This window comes from Giraffa tippelskirchi, chromosome 2, assembly GCF_054371585.1.
Source record: "Giraffa tippelskirchi isolate mGirTip1 chromosome 2, T2T-mGirTip1v1.2.pri, whole genome shotgun sequence".
NCBI lineage: Eukaryota > Metazoa > Chordata > Mammalia > Artiodactyla > Giraffidae > Giraffa > Giraffa tippelskirchi.
The window spans coordinates 108,500,838-108,526,819 of NC_137276.1; the positions used below are offsets into that span (position 1 = coordinate 108,500,838).

Here is a 25,982-nt window from a genome sequence, read left to right on the forward strand (position 1 = left end):
AGCCCGCGCGCCTCTGCACGCGCCACAGCCTTCTGCGCAGTCGCGGCCGGGGCGGCAAGGCGGCGGGCGTTCGGTGGCGGCGGGGGATGCTCCAACGGACGCGATGGCCCCCGCCATGCAGCCGGCCGAAATCCAGTTCGCTCAGCGGCTGGCGTCCCACGAGAAGGGCATCCGGGACCGGGCGGTGAAGAAGCTGCGCCAGTACATCAGCGTGAAGACGCAGAGGGAGACAGGTGGGCGCCGGCGGTCCGCCGCGCACATGGCGGACGGGCGTGGGAGCCCGGGGTGGGCCGGGCTGGGGGGTGAGGGAAGGGGGCCCGGTCAGGGGGTGCGTCACGGGGGACGAGCCCGGGGAGACGCGCGGGTGGAGCGGTAAGAGCGTGTGGCACTGACTCGCACTCCCGCGTGTGCTTTTGTGTCCGCTTTCTGCTGGGTCTTGTTCGGTTGTAAGGTTGAGGGGCTGCGGCCGACAAGGTCGGGTGGTCTGCTGAACGTCACAGTGAGTGGTGAAGCTTAGGATAGACCCGTTCTATCCAACCACGAGCCTGGACGCTGGATCATTGGGCTCACCTAATAGATTCTGGTGCGCTCTTCTTTGAGTCACGCCTTCACTTGACCAACATGTGTAGGAGCTGGGATTGCAAAAGAGAAGACAGAATCCCTACCCTGGAGGGAGTTGTCCCGGGAAATCTAGGGAGGAATTTATAACTGAAACAGGGTTCCTTTAAGCAAAGAAAAGGAAACGAAAACCAAGGAAAGAAAGCTATACTCTAGATGGGCCGTTGACTTTCAGCAGGTCGGAGAGGCGGTCTAGCAGTGCCGGAAGGTTAGTAAGTGAGAGAGGGAGGGTGATGGTATCACCAGCTGAAGTTTAACAAGTAGGCAGTGGCCAGGTCACACCGGGCTTTGTGATTTGGGTTTAAACAGCAGTGGGTGCCGTTGAAAGATTTCATTAACTGACCTGTAAACTCCTGAAAGATGGGCTACAATGTGCAGTGGAGGTTTTTATGGCACTAAGATAAGTCTGGGTTTCCCTGGTGGCTCAGACGGTAAAGAATCCTCCTGCAATGTGGGGGACCTAGGTTCGATCCCTGGGTCGGGAAGACCCTCTTGGAGAAGGGTGTTGCAACCCACTCAAGTATTCTTGCCTGGAGAATCCCATGGACAGAGGAGCCTGGCAGGCTACAGCCCATGGAATCCCAAAGTCTCAGACATGACTGAGCGACTGAGCACACAAGATAAGTCTGATTTCTTTATTGCTAGTTCTGGTACATAGAGCCTCTTTCAAAGAATTGATGTTATCTCTCCTTGTGCTGACCTCCTTAGTTAATATTTTATTTTAATGAGAAACCACAAAAGACTACCCACGGGAAAAAAAGTACCATTTCATGGGAAGTCTGCTAGAAAGAGGAATGAAGCCAAACTTCCTGACTTGGACTCTGTTCGGGGTCTCCCCAGCAGATTTAATTTACTCATCCCATGTATGCTGGAGGTTTCTAACCCTGGTCTTCTAACCTAGACCTTTGCTGCTTTCAGCTCAGATATGCCCTACTCACCTGGCATGTCCACCTGTGTGTCCTCAGACCAGAATGTCCAAAAGTGATTCATTTTTCTTCCCCCTGCTCCCCACCAAACCTCTTCTCCTGCCCCTGCTCTTTCATTTTGGATGCTAGTTCACCTCCCCACCCAGTCTCTAGCTGGCCTCCTCTCCCCCACCCTACATCCAGTGTCCTCTGGTCTTAGCTGTCTTACTTCCTGAACTACTCTCCCATGCCTGGAGGCCCCTCCGACTCATTTAGATTTCTGTGGTTGCTTGCTTCCTTGCTCATCTAAACTCCAGTTGCCCCCGGTGAACCCCTGCTCTGGAACCAGCCTGGCTCATCTTAAAACAGCTGGACACGTCAGAATCCCAGGTCTGCGGACCACGGTCTGTCCTGCTTTTCTCTCCACACCTCAGCCCCTCTTCCCCATGTGATTGCTCCACACTGGTTCCTGGTGTTCAGTACACCAGTTCTCACCTCTGCCTTTACTTCTCCCATTCTCTGAAAAGATCCCCACCCTTCTCCAACTCCCAGCACTCCGTTCAGCATCACTCACTCCAAAATGCCTTCTGTCTCACCTCACCCTGCCCCGCAAGGATCCCGGGATACCCTGTGTGTCTCTGTTGTGGCACTTAGCTGCCCTGCTTCTTAATTATCAGTCATTGTGTCACTATCTCCCCAAAACACTGTAAACTTCCATCTGTTTTCCTAGCTGGAAGTGGGTGCGCATCCAGACACGCGAGGGCCGGCCTGTGTACAGAACAGAAGAAGGACCAGATGCAGCGCCTGCAGGCTGAGGCAACCAGACAGAGCCTGGTGTTCAAACCCCTTTGGTGAACAGGCTGGGGGTCTGAAACGCTGGGTTGGTCCCAGGGCAGGATGCCCAGGGAGCATGCAGTGCCCAGAGTGTGGTCTGAGTTACTTGTCCTGTGGTCCTCACAGTGCAGGGAGTATAGCAGGCCTTCAGAAAAGTGACAGTAAAGTGCACGTCTAGACAGGGGTGTTGGGACAGAATGGACATGGCCTCTGCCACAGCTGTGCCTGTTGGAATAGAAGCAAACTTTTGGAAATAACATGGCCTGATGGTGGAACCTCACTGATCTGGTCAATTGTGCCTCATCTCAGGCGTAGAAAAGAAAGTCTGAGATGTCACTCTACTGTCCATTAGCAACTTAGTTTGAAAACAAATTGAAAATCTTTGTAGAGCTTAAAGCAACTAAGTGTTGCTGTACTGCTTTGAGTATTGATCATTCACAGCCATGGAATAACTGCAGTTTTGTTCACAAGGGCTCACTTGTCCCTGTTCACTCACTCGTGTGTTCCGCACACCCATGGGATGCCCACTGTAGGTGTGTTGTTGCTGTTTTGGGCACGGCTTTTGGCGCTGGGAATGCAGCTGTGAACAGAATAAATACCTCTACCTCTTTTTATCTGCAACTCTCAGCCTTTAGCGCTTCCATTGTGGCTCAGCTGGTGAAGAATCCACCTACAATGCAGGAGACCTGGGTTCGATCCCTGTGTTGAAAAGATCCCCTGGAGAAGGGAAAGACTACTTACTCCAATATTCTGGCCTGGAGAATTCCATGGACTGTATAGTCCACAGGGTCACAAAGAGTCGGACTCGACTGAGAACTTTCACTTTCACTCAGCATTTAACCTTTAAGAGTGGGATACATTTTAAAGTCAACATGTGATAGTTTGGTTGCATTCCTGCTCTCTCTTTTGGTGGCACGTAAAATAACAGTGCATCTTGTGGTTCCTAGTGTCTTAGAGTCAGTGGCATTGATGAGGGAATGAGTACATCTTCACACTGGCAGGGTTGGGGTCTCTCGACCCAGAACTTAATAGAATGACTGGAGCTGAGGTTATTCCACACAGATGTGGGGTTGAGCATTATTGACTGGAGCTGAGGCTGTTCCCATACAGATGTGGGTCAGTGTTAGGGGCTCAGCAGGCTCCTGGGCTGAGTGGTTGGATTTTCTGTGTCCAAGCCTCACTTTGATGTTCATCTCCTTCATTTTGAAGTAACTAAACCTGTATTGTTGTTAGAAACATAGATGCATTAAGTTTAAGAAGCTCAACCCCAAGAAGAAGAGACCAATCCAGAAGCAGCTGTGGGATGAGTCTGCTTTTATTTATTTATTTTATTTTTTTATTTTTTAAATTAGTTTATTTTCTATTTTTTTAAATTTTTTTAACTTTACAATATTGTATTTGTTTTGCCATACATTGACATGAATCCACCATGGGTGTACATGTTTTCCCCTTCCAGAGTCTGCTTTTAAAATCAACATTGTGACAGTTTGTGTGTGGGTGACGTACAAACGTCACATCTCATGTGACAAGGGTATGTTGTCCTTCACCTGCAGAGCACTGAGACACGTCAGATGGTGAGCATTCTGTTTGGCTTTAAGTACCTCAAAGATGGGTGCCTTGTTTTTCCCAGTCAAGTTCCTGAGTGAAGACAAGGGATTTCTATACCTGTACTGAGAACAGGTGTGTTTAAAGGGAGCTGCACCTACTAGGCTGTGGTGGAGAATGTGGGACAGCAGCGTGTGATTGCCACGTGCCTCTCACTTGTGCACTCAGTCTTGACCCTGAGTGTGAGCCTCACGTGTGTCACAGGCCTTTCCAGAAGGGCCCACCCGGTAAGGAGCGGCCCAGGGCCTGACCAATGCTTTATCTCCCTGCCCTTGGTCACTTCACGCAGGATGAAAGTCAGAACCTGTTTTCACTCCCAGCTCCCTTTCCTGCCCACGCTCCAGGATCTGCTCTCCCCAGTCACTCTGTGGAGATCTCTTGTTTTCTCTTGCTAAGGTCTCTAGCGCTTCCTCGCTAGCACAGGTGGGTTACCCGGAGGTGCTAGCTGCCCCCATGATCTCTGAGTAGTGGTTGACATGCTGCTCTCCTGGAGAAAGCACCCGGAGAGGAACACGCACTGTGCCCTTTCTAAGTGAAAGGGCTTCTGAGCCTCGCGCACACAGCAGTGTGTTTCTGCGTCACACATGAGTGTTATAAAACCGTGCATGAGAAAGATGCCACCAGACCGGGGGCAGGCCCTCTGGGAGAGGACTGGGTTCAGGAGGCAGTGAATAAGGACTCTCCAGCATGTGCTTTGATATAGAGTGTCTGATTTTTCTTGCAGCAGAAATGTGTTCTTACTGCTTAGGATTCTTTTTCAGTAGAAACCTGACAGAATGTCCAGGCCCCACTGGTTTTCAGGGAAGAAACCAAATCTCGGCTTCGTACTGGGGCTCCGCTGGAGTCGCCAGAGTCCTGCTCCTCCCCAGACAGCTCTGTGCCCCCAGGTTCTCCCATCCTAGACAGGCTCTTGGGCATGTGGCCAGCTCCAAACTTTGTCTTCTCTTCAGGTCTCCTGGGAGAGAAGAGAGTGCTTCCTGAGACCCGCGAGAGGGGATCTTCTGTCCATTCTTACACCAGCACCCTGCCCTCAGGACTCCTGCCTTCCTCCCAGGCCCCACCTTGAAAGGGGGCAGCTCTGGAGGGGGAGACAGTGAAGCTGCTGAGGGGAAACAAGGATGCCCAGTCCCAAGCTTCGTGCAGGAACTGGTGTCGTTTAAGTCCTATTTCATCAGTGTTCATGCCTTTCAAGTTTCATTATGCTGAGTTTTCTAAACAGTAAAAAAAAAAAAAGAAAGAAAACAGCCCATGATAACATTTTCATTTTGATACTCCCATGCCGTTCTTTTTTCCCCTTCTTTTCTTTAAGGAATATTTCAAACATCATTTCAAATACAAGTACTTTGCTTCAGTATTTATTAATTACCTGGCCCCATCATCTAATCGGCCCACTTCCTCCTTCCCACGAGATTCTTGGGAAGCAAACACCTGGTGTCTCGTTGCACCTCCTGATACCTGAGTGTGTACCTCTGAGATAAGGACCCTGGTAATGTAACCACATTGTCACACCTTTAGGAAATTTTTCCTTCATATGAAATATCAATCTTTTGCATTCCCATCATTTCATACACTATGACAAATCAGAATCCACATGAGACCCACCCATAGCATTTGGTTGTCATGTCTACAGCGACTCTTCAATTCTAACGGTTCTTATCTGGCTTTTCTTTTCCTTGCATTTATTTGTTGGAAGAACTGGGTCATTTGTCCTATGGAGACCCCCACATTTGGGGTTTTGCTGACTGCATCCCATGGTCTCATTTAATTTGTTTTTCTGTCTCCTGTAGTTCTTGCAAACTGGTATTAAAAGTTAACATTTGAAGCAGTGTAGGTTTGGTTTGTTGTTTTTGTGAGAATACTTACCAAGCAGTTCTGTGTTCTTCCTGCTGCATCACGAGGGGCATCCAATGGGCTTGGTGGTGTTGGTCTGACGCATGCACTGTGAAGCCCGTCACTAGCCTTTCGTCTGCTGTTTCAACGCCATTGATGACCCTGCCCAGATAGATCCATGATTCATTAGTCTGAACATGGTTGGGTGTAAACACAGGAGACCATGCCAGAGGTACTGCAGTCGTGACTAAGTCAGTGTGCTCTGGTGGAACCCACTACTCACATGTAGCTGTGTCCTCAGTGGGAAGAGCCCCAGGTGTGTCTTATTTGTAACAGGAGGGTGAAGGAAAACCAGTTTGCTTGACCCCTAAAGGAAAGGCACTTTAATAAGCCAATTTCACTATAGTTTCTGGCAAATGAGAGCCTATCACAAAGAATCAAAATGCATCGTGATGAAATTGTTGGCGTGGGAAAGGTCTTTAGTAACTTGGAAATCAGTACCTTATACAGCGCTTCACCTTCCTCTGAATAAAATAAGTAAAGCTCATTCTGTCAGAAGGGATCTCTTCATCACTCTGAACTAATCCTGTGGAGTCCTGAGATCACATTGATTCTGAATACATACTTGTTTACATTCACCGCATCTGTCCTTTGCTGCGCCACAAGGTTTTTCCCAGGACCTTCTTCTAGTGAAGGATTATAAAGACCGCTGTAACAGGCATCAGGCTTGAGGGTTCTGTCTGTCCTCCGCAGGCTTAGAGACTGCAGGGATGTGCACTTGCCTGATCTCCTGAGTCCTTAGGTTACTCCGCAGTCGTTTGGTGACACCTAGGGTCAACCCAGGAGGAGGGAGTCTGTGTACAACTTGTGGCTTGGCCGTAGGGGGTTCAGGCAAAAAGGAGGGCTGGAATAATGAGAACAAGGCTGACCTGGATGATGCCACTTAAAACTGCACATACCTGGCAGGTGAAAACTGTAACCAGGAAAGAAGGTGTCAAGGTCTAGCCCAACCAAGATCCCAAAAAAGTCATCTTTGCAGAAAGATCCCAAAGCCTGGCCTGTTCCCCTGGGCCAGTTGTAGGGACTTGGGCAGACCATCTGCAGGATTTTTGGTTTAACTTGGCCAGACCAGTGAGAAGGGGAGGGGGGGTGCTAATTTCGGGCAGAGGACCATTTGGGGGAACTCCTAAATGACTCGTGAACTAAGTTAGTTAATTTTGTGTTTAGATGACGTTTGCTTTCCTATGCTACTCAGATCATGAGAACACGCTACTGCCGCCGCCCTGCCCCATAGCTGACGAAACTAAAACATTTATGTGTTTGTTTTGTAACAGCAAGAAAATGTACGCTTCAAATAAAAAAGACATTAGCAAGTAAAAGAGTGAAAATGTGCACAGTATTATTCTCACTGCTTCTGTGGCAGCTCTAAATTTAAGGAAGAAACATGCAGACTCTGAAATAAGACTTTTCTGGTCTTTTGCCTTCTAGGAGGTTTCAGCCAAGAAGAACTTCTAAAAATCTGGAAAGGGCTGTTCTATTGCATGTGGGTGCAGGATGAACCACTTCTGCAGGTAACCTACAGTTCCCCTGTGTCATGTTGCTGGACTCAGGGCACCAATGAATGAGAGACCTGCCCGCTTTATGCTGTATCCATCCCTGATGTACGGAAACAGAGGGAAAACCATTGCTTCAAGTGTTCACTTTCCCACCAGTTGTCCATAGAGAAAGGGATACAAGCATTGAGGTGAAATCTTTTCAAAGATGAACGAAGACACATAAATTAGATTTAGTATTTCTCTGTCACAGTTTCATAGGTTCCATGGTAGGTTTTACATTATAAAGTTTCTGTTTCATCCTTTATTATTTGTGGTCAAAAATAGCATGATGCTAGTCTAAGATCCTGTGAGCTACCCGACTCTGGGCCCAGGTCTGCCACAGTTAAGTGGGTTCTGGGGGCAGAGTCTTTGCAGAATGAGCAGTGGTCCTGGAGCTGATGGTCTCGTCACAAAGGCAGTGGAGACCTGCTCAGGTGTGTGCACTCACCTGGACCCCTGTCTGCTGAGCACACCAAACCCTGCCGCCAGAACCATCAAAGAAAGTGGTTTAGGCTCTTGAAGAGCTTTTTTCTGGCATGTGAAAACAGGCCTGTCTTTGTAGCAGGAAAGGGTCAGCTTTGGGGGCACTGTTTGAAGCCCCCTGATGTACAAAATGCCAGGGTAGGTTTTTACTTGTCTGGCTTTTACCTGCAGCTATGCCGCTTCCCCTGAGCCCTGTAGTGACTCACTTGATTTCCTGCCTTTACTCCGCTCAACATGTTTTGAGTAGGACAGCAGAGCAAAATATTTTTAAGTTACATTCAAAGTGACAACCAACAGCTTTAGTGGAGGAAGGAAACAGATGAATGGGAACATCACTTTCAAGTCCGGGGTTCATTTAACATGGGTGAGAAAGACTTGAGTCCAGGTGAAGGCCCCATGATAGCAGTGAGGATTATTATTCTTCTGTGGACACTCCCGGAGGCAGGTTTCTTCGTAGACCCAGAGCCCCAGTTCTCCCCCAGACAAGCTCGTGCACCTCAGCAGGATGGCTCCTTTGCTTTCTGCCGCCTTGCCCCTGCAGCCTGTCTGCCAGCAAGCCAACAGGAGCCACATGGAGTGACAGTCCTGGTATCACTGCCAGCGACGCCCCCTCGTCACAGTTGGCATCTGTGTTTCCATTATTTGGGGGGATTCGGATGGAATCTCAACCCAAGTTATATGTTGAAAGCCAGGAGTTGAGAGCCAGTGTTTCTTGTGTGGGTCAGTTGAACTCACCCTAGGGACAATGTGTGTGAGCACACAGCCTAGTTCTGAAGGCATGTTGAGTTGGCACAATAGTCCACTGAAACTGGGAATTTGACGTGTGATGCAGTCCAAGTGTTCAGATACACTCTTCTTAGTGGAGGTGACAGTGAGAATGGAGGGGATGACCCCCTCCCACAGGCCGTGATGCTGTCCTCTCATGGTTCCACCTAATAACCCCACTGTTTTTCCCCAACCCCACTTTGCAGGAGGAGCTAGCGAACACTATTTCCCAACTCATCCATGTTGTTAACAACTCAGAGGCTCGTAAGTCCTGATATTTTCGTGACTTTCAAAACTTGCTCATCAGATTTGGTAACTTGCCTAAGAAAGCTACTCAATGTCGTTTCCTCTCCTTCCTTCAAAGTTTTCCGGGGGGCTAGCGTCACATGAGCCTGGGCAGCTGGAGTGTAAATGTCAGGTGACAAACCGTCCCGTGGGGAACCTGTATCAGGCTTAGATACTGACACAGTGAGAGGGTGAACGAAGGCGGTGTCCTGGGGGACATCACATTCAGCATCTCAGAGGTTTCAGAAGAGTCTTTTAAAAAATAGCAGTCCTCCAGAGCTTCCACATTCTGAGTTACTTTAATACTCTCAGAAGGTGCATGTGACTGTGCTGGTGACCGAAGTTACCTCTGGATGCTCTTTGTCCTCCTTGGGACAAGAGCCATTTCAGGTCATCACTGGTAACAAACTGTAAAGTAACCCCTCTTGACCAAAACGAATAAACAAAGGGAGAAATTAATTATTAATATTTCTGAGACATTCAGCTTTGATTACTTACAGAAGCAGAGAAGGCAGAATTCGCTGCTTTTGCCCAGCCCTCCTCAGAACAGAACCATCCAATGGCCTTGTTAATTCCCAGTGATTCTCTGGATTTTAGCAGGCTCCCAGCTGACTCATAAGGATCAAAATTCTGTACATGGAATATACTGTAGCTTTTCATATGTCAAGAGAGAATTGTGCAAAAGGAAGTAAAGCAAAAAACAAACTATTTTGGGATAAAAAGTGCTGGTTTCATGGCTCAGAAGAGAAAAATAGTGTTTTGTTAAAGTTCACTTAGCTGACACTGAACATGAAAACAGAAAGGCTGACTCTCTGCATGGGTCCCCCAGGTGTTCATCAGATGGATGGCTTAGGACTGATTGCTAAGTGTATTTGGGCAAGAAGGGCCAGTATCTGTGGCTCAGGATGTATTTTGATTTTTAACAGAATCACGGCTTTACAATGGATAACGAAACACGCTCTGGAGAGCTTTCTAGTCAAACATTAAGATAGTACCGGACTTCTTGTTAAAATAAGCTTTTATTTAAATATGAAAAATTATCAAGCATACTTAGTTACCACCCAGGTTTTCTAGATGCCCAAGAATCCTTGAGAAATCCCAGTCTGTTTCCCTCTGTGAACTTTCTTGCTCTGTGGTGACACGGCACCCTGCAAATGGAGCGCTCAGAGCCTCTCGTTCCCTGCAGAGCACCTGTTCATCCAAACCTTCTGGCAGACCGTGAATCGCGAGTGGCCGGGCATCGATGGGCTCCATCTGGACAAATACCACATGGTGAGGGTGGGGCCACAGCCCCTTCCCTGGAGCTGGGGGGGGGGGTTGCTGTACGGTGCGCGGTATGGTGACTGGTAGGGGGCACTAGAGGAGGTGTGCAGAGGCATCGGTTTTGTCTCTTCCAGCTGTCAGAGTGAGTCTGGGGCTCCTTAGTTAACAGCGTTTGATCTAGAAGCTAACTGTTATCATGGGAATTTTCCACTTGAGGATCCAGGCTATAGCTGTCTTCTGCTAAGCTGATGGGTGTTTGTCACTTTCCCTTTTGTAACAAAAGTTATCTGTCTCTAGCTGATCCGTCTGGTCCTGAGGCAGTCCTTCGAAGTTCTGAAGCGAAACGGCTGGGAAGAAAGGTTGGTGGACCCACTGGGTTAGCATTTGGGGGCCTTAAAACTTTTCAGGCCATGGCATGGTTTTCTAAGTGTTTCAATTAACAAGTCTGAGTCACCTGATCCATGCCTTCCGCTCCGAGTACCAAGAGCCAGGCATCCTCATGCATGAAGAACTTCAAATCCCGTAGAGCTGAGCACACACAACAGCACTTTATACTCATTTCAGTGATTGTTGAACTTTCTCCATCGTGCGTTGCTCGTTTAGCAGTTGGGCACAAGAATGTCACGTTCTCTCTGGGGACGGAGAGGATGTTGGCAGCGGGGGTTGTAGAGCTGTGTGTGTTTTTCCTTTAGCCGCATCAAGCTTTTCCTCGACGTCTTGATGAAGGAGGTCCTGCATCCTGAGAGTCGGTCTCCAAATGGAGTGAAGTTCCACTTCATCGACATTTACCTGGACGAGCTGTCCAAGGTGGGCGGGAAGGAGGTAAGAAGGGCAGGCACCCTGCCACAGTGCACGGGGCCAAGGCGCCCCTGAACTGGCAGGGCCTGGGCCCTGCTCTGAGTGCTCTGTGGACTGGAGGTGAAATGCTGTTGGCAGAGCCCAGGGTTACATCGGCCAGAGCAGCATGGATGAGTCAGCCTGTCCTTTGACATAGTTCTTCCTCATCTAGAAATGTGTCCTAAGCAAGTAGTGGGTCATGTGGACAAAGATTTGTGCACTAACAGTGTGCATGGAAGTCTGATACCTAGAATCAAAAACAACTTATACAGTCCATTGAAGAATTCTGTAACACGAGAAGATATTCATGAGGTTGAGTTTTTAAAAGGTCAAGGGACTTTCCTGGCGGTCCAGTGGTTAGAAGTTCCACTGCAGTGGGCACTAGTTCACTTCCTGGTTGGATAACTAAATTCCCAAAAGCTGCATTGTGTGGGATGGATGGATAGATAGATAGCAGTATGGAGGACTGTCCAGTGGTTAGGACTCCTTGCTTCCACCTCAGGGAACATGGGTTTAATCCCTGCTCAGGGGACTAAGATCCCGCATGCCATGTGGCACATCCAAAAAAAAAGTAGGGGAAAAAGGAGGTAGACAAAGCTGCACAAATGGTATGGCTTGTTTAAGACACAAGGCTAGAAAGGAAATACAATTTTTAGCAAGCCAGTCATTATCTGGATTGGGGATGAGGAGCAGTGATTTACTTTTTTCTTTCACAAGTGTCTGCAGTGAAAATGTGTTTGTTTTTTGTTTGTTTCATAATTAAAAGAAAGTGTATGTTGTTGTTTTTTAATTCCTTCCCCTCGATGTCTGGGAGTGTCCTGTCTCCGTGGAGGAGGGAGTCTCTGTTGGGAATGTAGGACGGAACAGTGCCGGTTGGTGTGGGCATTCCTCTCTGGCCACTGTGCTGACATGCTTGGATGACTGGACAGCGGCCATGACCTTTAGCAGAGTGCGTTTTGGGCACTGAGAGATGTGTTGGTCTGATTCAACCTGTCTGAAAAACACCAGTGGTTCCTTTTTCAAGGACACACCTGAAAGGCTCTTTTTTTTCCCTCTCATATTTTTTCCTTTGTTACAGCTTTTGGCAGATCAAAATCTCAAGTTTATTGATCCATTCTGCAAGATCGCTGCCAAGACTAGGGAGTAAGTGATTCATGTGTTTCTTTTACCACTTAAGTTGGTACTTCTTTATGGGAGCTGGTGGTAAAATTGTAGGTGGAATATGATGCATGGGTCAACCAGCGCTCAGAAGCACCAAGTTCTAACTCCCGTCAGCTCTGAGTCCAGCTGGGCGCTCCCAGCTGCATTCCCCAGGGCTCCACGAATCTCCCCCTCCCCGCACGCCTCCTGCACCCGGGTTCCTTCTGTCCCGGCTCCCACCACTCCATCACACAACGCTTAGCATTAATGTCCCATCGTGGCTGCAGTGGGTCTAGCACAGGGTGTGGCTAGAAATGCAGTGCTAGTCCACGGGTCCCTGGTGGGCTGGACTGGGCGAGCAGTGGCGCTCTCTGCCTCTCTCCCCGCTGCACTCCTTGAGGGAACAGAGTCCAGGCCATCCATTAACCACACTCTCTCTGCTGTGCTTCCGCCCTCAGCCAGACTTTGGTACAGACTATAGCTAGGGGTGTTTTTGAAGTCATTGTAGATCAGTCTCCTTTTGTACCTGAAGAGACAGTCGAGGAACAGAAAACACAAGTGGGTGGCAATGACCTCTCCGAGGAAGAGACGTCTGAAAACGAGATGACGTGGAGAAAAGCAGTCAGGAAAAAGAAAGCAGGTGAGAAAATTAATTTGAAGGGTCTTTCTTAGGTAAAATTCACATCTAAGGAACAGTTTTCAGTGCATTTGTTGGCAGCTCACTGACTACCACCTGGAGTTCATCAGAGGGGCCTCTGCCTTGAGCACCACCCACGGAGGGAAGCAGGGCTATGTGAAGACGCTTGCGCGGCCCAGAGCCTGGTCACCCTGGGCATACACATACACACTTTTCTGCGTCTCCCAGGCCACGAGCTTTCTTCCAGGGTTTCATCATTTCCATTGCTGTTGTTTTGGGTTCTGTGTGTTTTTTGATGTTGCAGCTTTAAAAAAAAAAAATCCTAATGTGGCCTCATGCCTGTTGAAGGGTCCCTGGTCGAAGACCTGGTTTACAGATGTGTTGGGAATGCAATCTTCTGTCCATAGCTCTCCTCTCTGTCTCCGCCTTACTCCAGGGTTCTTTTCCTTAGGGTCTGTAAACACCCGCCATGGACGCACCTCTCTCTCAGCACTGTTTAATGTCCATGGGACTCACATGGAGCATTTAAATTGCAGCTTCATCAGAATTTCCTGTGGTTTATAGCATCTCAGTTGCTTGGCGGTAGGCGAAGGGCTAGTTCAGGGTGTACCCATGCCTTTTGAAATGTCCTGGAGTTGTTAAAAAGGAAAGTTTTCAAAAATTAACGGCCAGAGAAAATTTTTTTATAGCAAGACATAAAAACCTAGGCAACATTTTTAAAAAGCAGAGGTATCACTTTGCTTACAGAAGTCCGTATAGTCAAAGCTACGGTTTTTCCAGTAGCCATGTACGGATGTGAGAGTAGAACCATAAAGAAGGCTAAGCACCGAAGAATTGTTGCTTTCAAGTTGTGCTGGAGAAGACTCTTAAAAGTCCCTTGTACTGGCAAGGAGATCAAACCAGTCAATCCTAAAGGAAATCAACCCTGAATATTCATTGGAAGGACTGATGTTGAATAACCAATACTTTGGCCACCTAATAGAAAGAGCTGCCTCATTGGAAAAGACCCTGATGCTGGGAATGATTGAATGTACGAGGAGAAGCAGAGAGCAGCAGCAGATGAGATGATTGGGTGGCATCACCGACTCAATGGACATGAATTTGAGCAAACCCCCGGAGATAGTGAAGGATAGGGAGGCCTGGAGGGCTGCAGTCCACAGGGTCGCCAAGAGTTGGACACAGCTTAGTGATTGAACAATAACAAGAACCCTCTGTGGGAAGTGCCTGGTTTTTATGTTTAGACACAGACGTATATAAACACGTATGTATGTATCTGGAAGAGTAGGTAAGTTGGTAGGAGCTAGCCTGCACGGCAAAATTGTGCATGATCTCTTATTTTCCTTTGTGCTTTTGTCTGTTTTTCTAAGTCCTCTACAATGATGTTATTTTATTTTTTAGTCAAGAAAGAAGTCTTTAAGAAAGAAAAGATATTGTCATTTTAAATTCACCATGGGCAACAGCATTAACTGAACAGCCTCAAGCATGTTTTGTGTTGTCTCTGAACCTCTACTGCTGCCACGTTTCGGTTTGAACCAAAATGCCCCCTTCCCTGAGCGCCTTCCAAGATTTCCTCCCAGGTTCTCCGTCAGATGCTTGGGGGACCTGCGCAATCTTTTGCCTGAGGCCACACCACTCACGAGCTGAGAGTGTGCCAGAGACAGGACACCTGTGAAGGCTTGTGAGATCTCAGTAGCAACATGCGTCTGCTCCTCCATGGCTGTGATGCTCTGTGTTAGTACATGTCAAAAGTCACGTTAGCGGTACTTGCTGGTTATCCTTGGTTATCCATTTTGTTTTGTTTTGTTTTTTAATAATTTATTTTTTGGCTGTGCTGGGTCTTCACTGCTGCTCAGGCTTTTCTGTAGGTGCGGCAACTGGCGGCTTCTCTCTAGTTCTGGTGACAGGCTTCTCGTTGCTGTGGCTTCTCTTGGTGCGGAGCATAGGCTCTAGGGCATGCAGGCTTCAGCAGCTGTGGCATGTGGACTTAGTTGAGGCTTCCAGGCTTTAGAGCGCAGGCTCAGTATCAGTAGCTGTAGTGCACAGGCTTAGTTGCTCCCTGGTATGTGGAGTCTTCCCGGGCCAGGGATCAAACCTGTGTCTCCTGCATTGGCAGGCAGATTCTTTACCACTGAACCGCCAGGGAAGCCCTATCCATTTTAAATGAAGCAGTGTGTACATGTTGATCCCAAACTCCTAACTATCCCTTCCCCCCTGTTCTTCTCCCTGGCAGTCATGAGTTCTCCAAGCCTGTGAGTCTGTTTCTGATTTGTAGGTTTATTTGTGTCATTTCTTTTTAGATTCTACATAGAAGGGATGTTATATGATATTTCTCCTTCTCTGTCTGACTGACTTCACTCTGTATGACAATCTCTAAGTCTGTCCATGTTGCTACAATTGGTATTGTTTCTTTTTTTAATGGCTGAGTAATATTCCACTGTGTATGTATACCATCTTCTTTATCAATTCCTCCTTTGATGAACACTTAGGGAGGAACAATAGAAGGAAGGAAGGACTTACTATACAGCACCAGGAACTCTGCTCAATGTTCCGTGGCCACCTGGATGGGAGGGGAGTTTGGGGAAGCGTGGATATATGTGTATGTATGGCTGAGTCCCTTTGCTGTCCCCCTGAAACCATCACAACATTGTCAATTGGCTATATTCCAATATAAAATAAAAAGTTTTAAAAAGTCGTGCTAGCATTAGGTCATTGTGTTTCCTGAGGTGGCCCCTGGGGGTCAGTGTCCTACTGTGGAGCGTTCCCCACTGCCCCAGCTTTCCTGAAACGAGACAGACTCTATCACTCCTCCCACTGGTTCAAGCCCCTGGCCCGCAAGTTTGCTGTCTACCTCCACTGCAGTTCATGGTGGGAGTTTTGTCTGTGAGGTAATTAAAAGGCAAAATGTATGAGGTGTTTTTTGTTTTTTGTTTTTTTTTTTAGTGTCTGGAGGTTGAAATACCAAAAGACACCTAATTAGACAGTGGCTCCTTTGGGGGCATCCGTGGCCATGTATCTGAATTGTGTCTGTGGATGTGCCTCTTGATAGCACTGGGCAAATGTCACTCCGGAAAAGAGGAGATCAGCCAGGAAGGAGGACAGGATGGCGGCGAGAGTGTGGAGGACGCCGGGCCACTTCTCCAGGTTGGTAGCAGTTGTTTCTTTTTGTAGAGAGCTGCCTAGCTAAAGGGGAATTAGGGTCAGAGATAATTAAACCACAGGCCTAATGCATAAGGTTCTTTTTAATCTCTGGGTCACTGGTGTCACTTTTCTTATAATGAGCTTATTCGAGACAGGTTTAAATATGACGGCATTTTGAAAGATACCAGTCTTTGTTTTGGCTTGAATAACAGATTTGTTGTATTCTATACAATTAAGCTGGCCCAATGGTACTTTTTCAATAAAGGGAGTTTACTATGTTACCAAGTACAAATTGAACATCTAGATTAAATTTAGAGAACAACACAGCCCCCTAAATTTTCATGAAGAAGAAACAAAACAAAGAATAACTTCCCCCAAGAATAAGTAGAAGAAAGTTTTCGAAGGCAGTGGCTGTTAGGCTCTGGTGGGCAAGCCTTAGGCACACTGTGTGGACGTCCTTCCGGGAGTGCTCTGGGCTGTCTCCAGTTGGCCTGATTCCAGGTCAGGCGGGGCTGCACTTCCTGCAGACCTGTAGTGTCTCTTCTCACCTAGTTTGACTACAAGGCGGTTGCTGACCGACTCCTGGAAATGACCAACAGGAAAAACGTCCCTCCCTTCAACAGGAAATGTCTCTCCAAGCTCATCAAGAAGTAAGTGACTGGGGAGGAAGCTTTCACCTGACTGTCCTCCAAGTTCAAGCCCCGCCCTTCTGTTTCACTCCGGGCAGGAGCTATCAACCACTCACCTTGAATGTTTCTGCCCTTCACCTTGCATACACGTTCACTGGAAGGTTCCATGGAGACAGCTGCTTTCGCCTCTCCAGTTCCACTCTGCCCATGCAGCTGCACTCACCCCCTAGCTATGTGGTAGAGATGGAGGAGGAGGTCTATAGGTCAAGACATGGCAGCAAGGGTCAAGAGCAGCTCAGCCACCTCCTCCCCCCCCTCCCCGTGAGTGTGCCGGAAGTGTGGTTCTGTCACCTGTGTGACCACAAAGCCCCGCGGCTCTTTGCAACTGATGACAGGTAACAGCTGAGCCCAAGTGTGCTCTGTGAGCCTCCCTGTCCCGAGCACTTACACAGATTATTTCACATTCAGGAGAGCCAACAAGGCAGCTTCTGGGATTGCCCCATTTGACAGATGAGGTAGTGGGGTTACAAGGAGGCAACCCATCACCTGGGGTTGCAGCTGCAGGACCTGGTGCTGGACTTGGCCTTTCTGCTCCCCGGCACTGCCCGCACCCTGCACACACCTCCACGCTTCCTTTTGTTCTAACTCAGCACAGTCATGTAGAACAAAACACTGCTGGCTGTCTCCACTTGGTAACAAAGAGGGACTGGCATGTAAGTAGAGGTGGAAGCTTTTCCACCTCCGGTCTCACTGGGATGTGCCAGGACAAAGCCTTAGATCTTCATGTCATGGGTGTGATACTTGCGGGCAGTTTTGTCCTTGGTTTCTGGCCTTTGCTTCACATCTCCTTCCTTCTCCACTGCACTTTCTGGAGGAGAAGGAAAGTGACTTCACAGACTCCAGATGTTACTTACATGTAGCCCAGAGGACTGTGTTCAATATCCTGCCATACACCATAATGGAGGAGAATCTGAGAAATAACTTATATGTGTATAATTGAATCACTTGGCCATACAACAGAAATTAGCATTATAAATCACCTATACTTCAATAAAAAATATATTGAAAATTGGAAAAGAAAAAACGTATATATTGATAATAGAGCATTCAGTTGTACACTTTAAATGGGTGAATTGTTTGGTGTGTGAATTATTTATTTCAATAAAGATTTTAAGGAAAAACAGATATGTTTATATCGTAAAAGGTTAGCGCATGTGTTTATGGGAGGCAGGAAGACACGGTTTGTTTAGGAACCTTTGTTGTTTTCTTTTTCAGATTCCAAGATCTCTCTGAAGGTGAGGAAAATCAGAAGATTGTAATTGGTGATGTTCTCAATGAACATGGGCACCCTCAAGCCGGGCACCATTCTTCCTGTCAGGGTGGGGGTGGGGGTGGGGGGGATTAACAGGAGGATTCGAGCTTGAGCCTTCCTGAAGAAGAAAGTTCGATCTCAGAGTCCCTCTCACTGGGATCAGTCGGCCTCCAGTCTCCCTGGGGTCGGGGACGGTAACTGCTGCTTGGGAGCTGGGTTACATTTGAGCAGGTGGGTGTGTCTGCTGCTCCTGCCTCTTGTGCGCTTGGGGTGCTTCGAATTGGGGGGCCCCACAGACCTTGTTGAGATGTGGAGGCGGCACAGCCAAACCCCTGGGGGTGAACTCTAGAGGCTGTCACCCTGGGTCTATAGTCCCTGACCTCGCCTCAACTGAGAAACCCACAAAGCGTAGTCTATAATTCCTGCATCAGCAACTTTTCAGGTTGGGGTTGGAGAAGCAACAAGGGACTCGGCAGGAATCAGGGTTAAAATTACCCGCATGGGGGCAGGGCCGTGCTTGTCTCAGAAAGCTGACCAGATGTGTCTTTGGCGTCCAGCAGGCAGTCTCTCTCACCTCAGTTTTGCTGAGGATACCACTGCTGACGAAGATGACCAGACCCTCCGTCAAGGAACACATAAGAAGAAAGGGAATAAACTTTTGGAGAAGACAGACATGGCAGGAGGGAAAGGTGAGCTGCAGAGCTCTCGGTCAGCACACGGTCAGCACACACTCCCAGTGGCCCAGGGAGCACCTTTGACGTTCACACGGGTCATCGCAGAGTGAAAGCCATCACTCTGAAGGGCCGAGACGTATAGGGAGCATCTCTCCGGGTGTTGTGCTGTTTTCGAGGGGACCGTGCTCCAGCCTTGCTGAACTGGAAGCATAGTAGACTCCTGATGCAGGAAGAGGGTGGGGATGTGGATGTCCTAGGTGGACGTTGCCCTTCTGGGCACTTGTTTTATTACTAGATACGGGCCTGAAAATTAGTAGGAATCTGAATACTGTTTCAGATCCATTTACATCAAAGTAGGCCTCAGGAAGGTTTCCAGGCATGGTTGGGGAGGGGAAGAGATGGGCAAGTGAGAAAGCTTGTGGGGCTCGAGGGCACAGAGAAGGACCTGGTGGGGACTGGCGACATGTTGTGGGTACCCCCAACCCTGGCAGGTCCCCTGGGCACCGGGCACTTCTTGACTAACTTGTGTCTGTAGGAACCAAGTTCTCCCCTGCCAAGGAAGAGGAGAGCGAAGGTGGCATTCCAAAGAAAAAGAGGAAAAAGAAGAAGAAGAACCAACTCCAGGCTGAATGCACAGGGCCGAGTGGGGAAGCCACGAGCCCAGAACAGAATGGGAGCCAGGAGCTGGAGGCCAGTCCCAAAAGAGCCCCAGAGGCGAGTGGGGCTGAGCTGGGAGTTGTGGCCATGCTCGGCCCCCAGGAGCAGAGCAGCTCGGAGCACCCCTCCTTGCACAGCAGGAGGAAGCGGCCCAGGAAGAGGAGCCCAAAGATCCAGGTGGAGGGCCTGGAGTCAACAGTGTCACCTCTGGAGGGAGTGGCCCCTCGAGCAGCCCTGGCCAGTGGTGCCCCGGTACTGAAGAGGAGGCGGGAGCTGGGAGCCCTGCTGGTCAACGGCAGTGGCTCACCTGTGCTGGCCTGGCCCCCACCCCCAAGGGAAGGCCCCCCAGCCAGCCCAGCAGACAGAGGGAACTGCCCAGCCACCCTGCCCCTGGGCAGGAAACTGAAGAAAAAGAGTGGGGAGCCCAGCAGCCTTGACCTCTATGACTCGTGTGCTCAGAAAGCTGCCATTTTGAAAAAGAGAAAGAAAATGAAGGAGATGTCAAACTCGGTGGAGCCCAGAGGGGTGAAGCTCATCCCAGCCCTGGTAAGGCAGAGGGGGGCTCCCAGGCAGGAGTGTCAGGGCCCTGCCTCCTCGGCCCCAGGGCAGGGGGCAGTCAGACCCTGGACCAGGAGCCGTCATGGCTTCCAACACCCTCTACCAAGGAGTAAACAGTGCCCTGTGTGTGTGGAGGCTTCCAGTGCCTCCACACACACACACACCCCGCCCCCCTCAGTGATCAGAGGTGTGAGGGGGCCAGTGTCAGGCTGGGGGATCGGCCCAGAGGGCACTCCACCTCCACGGGGTGAACAGGCAGGGTGCCCCCATCACGTGCAGAGCTCATGTTCCTCCTCCAGCTCCTGGCCCACTGGCAGGAGAAGGAGCCCCAGACTCTAACCCCTGTTTTTTTTCTAGAAGTTTTTCTCCCCTTGGATCTCTAGATCAGATAGAAGCAGGGACCAGGCTCTGGGTGTGCCATGCCCGTGGAGGGCATAAGGCGGTCCTCACGGCCTGCGGGGCTGGATGCGTGACCCCCTTGGCCTCCCAGCGCCAGCTCGCTGCCCTGCCTAGTGTGTGTGCCCACGGTTTCTGCTTTACAGCACTTCTGACCCCAGGGCCTTGTTTAGGGAGCCTTCAAGGATGTGGGCACAGCTTGTGCCAGGCCTCATGGTGCAGGACCCCTGAGGGGTCAGTGGGAGGTCTGAGGGCAGGAAACCAGGCATTCAGCTGGAATCCAGGACATCTGCTCTCACCTCAGACCTTCCCTGACACTGGAACACCTGTGTCACCTCCCTGGGGCTCTGCAGTCTCTGCCCATCACCCACTGGTCATTGCTGCTCGTTCTCCTTAATTGAGAATGTCTGAGAAGTTTTCTTCTTTCCCTGGCAGCCCCTCTCAGAAACGATTGGAGGGTCTGGGGGTGTCTTCCTCCACAAGGGGCAGCGTTCTGGCCCAGGTCTGCAACTCCAGGTTCCCTGCAGGGGAGAGTGGCAAACTTCTGAGCCAGGAACACCAAACCACTGTGTGGCGGGGGCCACCTTGGGTTTCCCTGACCCCTGAGGCCCTGAAACAGGAGCAAGCTCTGCTGTGGGTGGGTGTCAGTGTAAAGTCCCAGGGAAGGTTCTGTGCCTGCCCGTTCCAGGCCCATAGAACCTGACAGCTTCACACCCACCCTGCGTGCAGACTCTCTGTGGCCGGTGGGGTCTGGTCAGAAGTGAGACAGTGAGCTACAACTTAGTACATGGTCTCTGAAAGTCAGAAGCCCTCAGACATGGATGAAAGTGGGTTCTTGTGGCCGAGAAGACAGGAGAGCCCTGGTTCTGGACACAGAGCCAGTGCAGGGAGGCAGGGTTTCTGCAACGTCTGCTCCAGAAGTGAGCTGTTGACAGACCATCAACAGGGATCGGGTCAGGGGCCTGGGGTGAGCCTATAGGTGGGTCCTCTGTTTTGTCTGCTGCCTTCCCACGTGCATGAGTGGGAATGACCGCATCTCATCCTGCTCACACAGGGCAGTGGTGGGGTGCATGGCCCTTTGAAGAAGAAGCTGAGGACAGAGAAGGACTTTGTGAAGTTTGACACTGCGTCCTCCCCGAAGTCCCTGTTCTTCAGGAAGGCCAAGGGCAGCACTGCTGCCTCACCAGGCCCCACCCTGCAGGTACTTGCCCCACACTGCTATCCCCCACACAGTCTCAGCCCAGACTCCTGCTGCACCCTGACAACACCCACCTGCATACCACCTCTAGCCTCTGCTGCTGTCCACGGCGTGCAGGCCCCCATTGAGGGAGTCGGGCTGGCCTGAGGCAGACCGGGGCTCAGCCAGGGAACTTGGGGTGCGGTCAGTGACGCTGTTGTACATCAGCAGGACATGGGGTCACCCTCGAATTCACGGGAACAGACAGTGAGGGGGGAGGGTAGAAACTGCAGAGCCTGGGTCTGTAGGTCTGCCCAGGACATGAGAGGAGGTTGGGAGGGGTCCCAGTGGTGGGAGGGGGTAGGGCTGTTCTCGGGTCAGGAAAGCAGGGCCAGCTCTGCCGAGTGCTCCTCGGAGTGAGCAAGTCCAGGCCAGGCTGCTGGGCTGCGTCCAGTCTGCCTCCAGAAGACACGGGTCCTGGTGGAGCTGTTGAGGGGGGTGTGCGTGCTTGGCTGGCCCTGCCAGGGCACCCACAGCAAGTGGACATTTAAATGGCACCCACTCAGAGACTTCCCTGGTGACCCGGTGGTTAAGAGTCTCTCTCTCAATGCATGGGGCACAGGGTTGATCCCTGGAGAGGGAACTAAGATCCTGCATGCCCCACGGTACAGCCAAAAAATTAAGATAGCAAGCACCCACTTGAACCAGCAGAATGACTGCTGTCTGTGTTAATATTTGTATGTTCTTTTAAGGTGTTTTGGGGATGTTTGTTTAGTGACTCAAGACTTGTGCAAGCCAAGTTTCTGTCCTACAATGTTGGTGATGTTAAAGCAAAAATGATAGATAGAACTATGGAGTTATAAGAAGGAGCCTGTCAGGATGCTTCAGAGTGCAGAATGGGTCCACTTCCGGAGTCCTTGTCACAGGACGTTGGGACGCGCATGTCTGTTGCCCACAGAAGCTAAGTTCTCTTACAGGGCACCCAGTGCTCCACTCACGAGGTGAACTGTGGGGCCTGAACCAAGGTGTTCCCCGGAGGTCTCAACTAGCCTCACCCTGCTCTCTCTCCTCCCCGGGACCCAGTGACGGGCGGTTCCTGCAGAGGCACCATGGGTTCTAGGGACGGCTTAGCCACCATCTTTACTCCTTGCCCTGCTGTCTTTTCCTGTAGCCACACAGAACCCCGTCCAGCTCCAAGAAGGTGACCTTTGGGTTGAACAGGAACATGACAGCAGGTGAGCATGGGTTAGGGTTAGGTCTGTCTGTCGCTGTGCCTGCCTTGGTCCAGGCGCCCAGTCCAGGGTTGGGGGGGATTGTTTGACTGCTTTTAGTACAGGTGTGATTAGTTTTGTTTCTTCAAAGAAGGAAACCAAGCTTTTTAGGAGTACATAATGAGTTTAGGTCCTGGCTGTGTTAGGGACCACAAGTAAGCGCATGCGCACACACACGTGTACGTGTGTGTGTGTCTCTGAATTAAGTCCTGGCTTTGTTTAGGAACCACAATAAGGCTGTGTTAGGGACCACAAGTAAGCGTGTGTGCATGTGTATTAGGTCCTGGCTATGTTTAGGAACCCCAGTAAACGTGTATGTATGTGTGGTCCTTTCTGTGTTTAGGGACCACAAGTAAGGGTATGTGTGCGCAGAGGGGAGGGACTATCTGGAAAGGACCTGAGAAACTCTGGTTGTTAGAGCTAGACAAAACAGGAGGAATAAATCTGCCAGGAAGGAAAGGCTCCTCCTGAGACTCTTTAAACCTGGGGTTCATTCCAGACCGAACTTGGGGTTCACCAAGCATCCGTGTTCCATAACTACCCCTTGGCCCACCAGTGCCCCGTCCAGGTGGCCTCGGGGCATTTTCCATGGAGGAGGAGAGGCGTCTGAGGGCAGGTGCCTCGCTGGCAGCCTCTCCTCCCGGGCTGAGGGCCTGTGGGAGCCTGCAGGAGGGTGGGGCAGCACCAGTGGGGCCAGTGGGCAGACAGGAGGAGTTGTGCCCTGTTAACTGTGGCCTGGCTTTCATCCGAGGCAGAGTTCAAGAAGACAGACAAGAGCATCTTGGTCAGCCCCACGGGCCCCTCCCGAGTGGCCTTCAACCCTGAGCAGAGGCCCCTCCATGGGGTGCTGAAGACTCCCACCATCTCACCAGCCAGCACCCCTCTGGGCCCCCAGAAGCTGCTGACTGCCACGCCAAGGAGAAGGCCAACGGCCATGGACTTCTTCTAGGAGAGTCAGAGTCCTTTTAAAGACTGCTTTTGTACAGAATATTCTATAAATTATACCATTTAAAAGGCAGGGGCCTTTGTATTGTTTTTATAAATTCCCATGAATTGTGCGTCTGGGGCTCTGCTCCCCAGCCCTGTCAGCAGGGCTGTGGGCAGTGTTCACACATGAGCCGTGCAGTCTCCACCGTCCCGGCTGCGGGCCCGAGGCCTTGCGGCTGGGAGCTCGCTGCCAGCGCCCAGCACTGCTGCTGTGCCCAGTGGCATCCGGGGCTCAGGTTGCCCCCTGCCCCTGTGTGTGCAGCTGCGAGCGAGGCTGGTTTTCTGACGGTTTGTGGTCTTAAGAGTCTGTTGTTTTTCGAAGCACGGGTCCCGCGTGCTGTGCTGGGCAGAGGACACAGCTGCATCAGCAGCACTGTGCTTCCCCTCCACGCACTCAGCGGGGTGGCCCTGCGAGTAGGGCATGGGGGCGGGAGAGGAGAGCCTCTGCCCTCGGGGTCAGCCGTTTCCTCCCTGCCTCTGCCTTGGCCTGGTCACCTCCCTGGTTTCCTACCTCTAAGCCAGCCTAGGGGGTCCTCCCCAGCACCGCACACCCACCCGCGTCCAGGTCCTTGTGCCACCTGTGCGCCTTGACCCCCCATGGCTGGCAGCCCCCGGCAGCAGTCCCATCCTTGATTCCCACGGATGGCAGCCCTCAGCAGCATCCCCGTCCTGAGTCCCGGCTCCTTCCTTCAGAGGTGCAGCCGCCGTGGCTGAAGTGTGGCTTCCTGCCGGAAGGCCAAAAAAGCAGCCTTTAAGAATTGTCTGTGCTTATTTATTTGTAGTTACCTTTTTTCAGGTGTTGAAGCTTGCACTTACAGATTTTTATAAAGTTCTAATTTTAGTTAATTATAGCAGTCTGGGTGGAAGACACTCAGAATTCAGTTGGAAAACAGAAACACAGCTTAGAGCAGTGCTGGCCAGGTGGTTGCTCAAGCCCTGGGAAATGGCGTCTGCCCCTTGAGCCTGGGCGATGGATGGGACGCTGATCTGAAACCTTCAGAAAACCCCTGGGCACCCCCTTCCCTGTCCCGTCATGAGCCGACAGCTCTTAGAGGAGGGGGCAGAATCTGGGGAAGACGTGGTTTCAGGTCTCAGCTCGGGGCATCTCAGGCCTCCCCAGCAGAGAACCTCAGTGGTCCCAGCCGCGACGTGGGGTGACAGGGACCCACTGGGGCTGCAGGGCTGGTGTGACTTCAGTCTCCTTGATCACGCGATCAGTATGGGGCCTCTGCCAAGACTCCGATCTGGTCAGGGGGCCCTGGTGAGGAGAAGGACATGTGGACTTTGTGCTCAGCCTGCTGTCTAATAGAGCTGTGTCACGTCAGGCCATGAGGAAGAAATCATTACTGCTGTGCTGTTAAATAGTTGCTGTAATGCCAGGTCTCACACACCAGGTCACCTTGTGGTTGCATGGTTTTTAGTGTGCTGCCTTTGATATAATCTATCGAAACCAAAACTGATAGTATGAAAAGGTTAGATTTGAACACTCAGATATTTTTAACTTTTTATTTTAAAAAAATGTCTCATTATCCTTGGTCAAATTATTTTTCTAACAGTTCTTATTTCAGCGTTAAAGATGGGTCACGTAGCCAAATGGGCCATCTGATCCTGCGATGTTAAGACTCTTGTCTTAACGAGGCATCCAGTGGCGAAAATGGCTGGTTTGTCCTCCAGTCGAGGGCAAGAACTTTTCTTCTTCATTGCGGTGTGTCAGCTGTCTGTCCTGAGGCCCCGCAGAGTGTCCTGGGGACGGGGCCCAGGAGTGACAGTGTGTCTCGGGTTCCATCTGTCTTTCTCTGAACCTGTTCTGACTTACTCCATTTTGTGGGTAAACTCAGTAGGTTTACTGCAGCTTATATTTAATGCATAACTTTGGGCTACAGTTTTTAGAAGTTTTCATTCCATACATTTAACAAGAATGTATCCATAATGAAAATGTCTTCTGAATGCCAGTTTTCTATTGGGTGCATGTTATTTTCCTAGGTAAATTGCCAGGGAGACTTGAACATCCAGAAAAGGAAATTACTTAAATCAGTGCTGGTGATCTTTCAGTATTTTGTAAAATGATCATCTTCCCTTGAACCCCACAGATTGATCAATTTTGTACAGTTTGGTATCTCACTTTGCAAATGTGTTATCCTTTCTAACTTTTACTAAAGTGAAAGCACAAAGAAAAGCATAAGAAAATCGGAAAGCCATCACTAGTGTGGGAAAGAACATGAACCTGACTGTCTCTCAGCTTGTGTGTGTTTTCTCGGACTTTTCCTGACTCCGCTGGCAAGGCCTGTTTGTTTACAATCATTTTGTATTCGTATCTGCAGGGTTTGTCAGTACTCATCAAAGCCAAATCCAATAAAAAGAAAAAAACTGTGGTCTTTGCCCTCAA

The 25,982-nt window shown here is 50.1% G+C and overlaps 1 protein-coding gene across 8 annotated transcripts; it reads left to right on the top strand.

The window, feature by feature from the left end:
- The first annotated feature begins 38 nt into the window (after positions 1-38).
- On the top strand, positions 39-23,627 carry RRP1B (ribosomal RNA processing 1B). 8 transcript variants are annotated; one of them, XR_014076748.1, is made up of 16 exons: positions 39-233; positions 7,281-7,363; positions 8,842-8,899; positions 10,107-10,192; positions 10,481-10,542; positions 10,876-11,005; positions 12,099-12,163; positions 12,619-12,800; positions 15,844-15,938; positions 16,488-16,585; positions 17,840-17,859; positions 18,437-18,565; positions 19,086-19,753; positions 21,216-21,362; positions 22,091-22,573; positions 23,365-23,627. XR_014076748.1 is itself a non-coding variant. In XM_081570018.1 (16 exons), the coding sequence occupies exons 1-16, from the start codon at positions 104-106 to the stop codon at positions 23,556-23,558; spliced, it is 2,214 nt and encodes a 737-aa protein (XP_081426144.1). In that variant the 5' UTR covers positions 39-103; the 3' UTR covers positions 23,559-23,627. The 8 variants fall into 8 exon arrangements, 6 of the variants coding, with proteins under 6 accessions (XP_081426144.1, XP_081426145.1, XP_081426146.1 ...); XR_014076749.1 differs by having other exon boundaries at positions 10,876-10,990; XM_081570018.1 differs by having other exon boundaries at positions 18,434-18,565; positions 22,510-22,573.
- Positions 23,628-25,982: the final 2,355 nt, after the last annotated feature.

What these genes read in the sequence shown, in the direction of transcription:
- RRP1B (XM_081570018.1), top strand. Translation starts at nt 104, where the DNA reads ATGGCCCCCGCCATGCAGCCGGCCGAAATCCAGTTCGCTCAGCGGCTG. An exon ending in ATCTGGACAAATACCACATG is followed by an intron (nt 10,193 to 10,480) that starts GTGAGGGTGGGG and finishes ATCTGTCTCTAG; the next exon opens with CTGATCCGTCTGGTCCTGAG. An exon ending in AGTCAGGAAAAAGAAAGCAG is followed by an intron (nt 12,801 to 15,843) that starts GTGAGAAAATTA and finishes GCCTCTTGATAG; the next exon opens with CACTGGGCAAATGTCACTCC.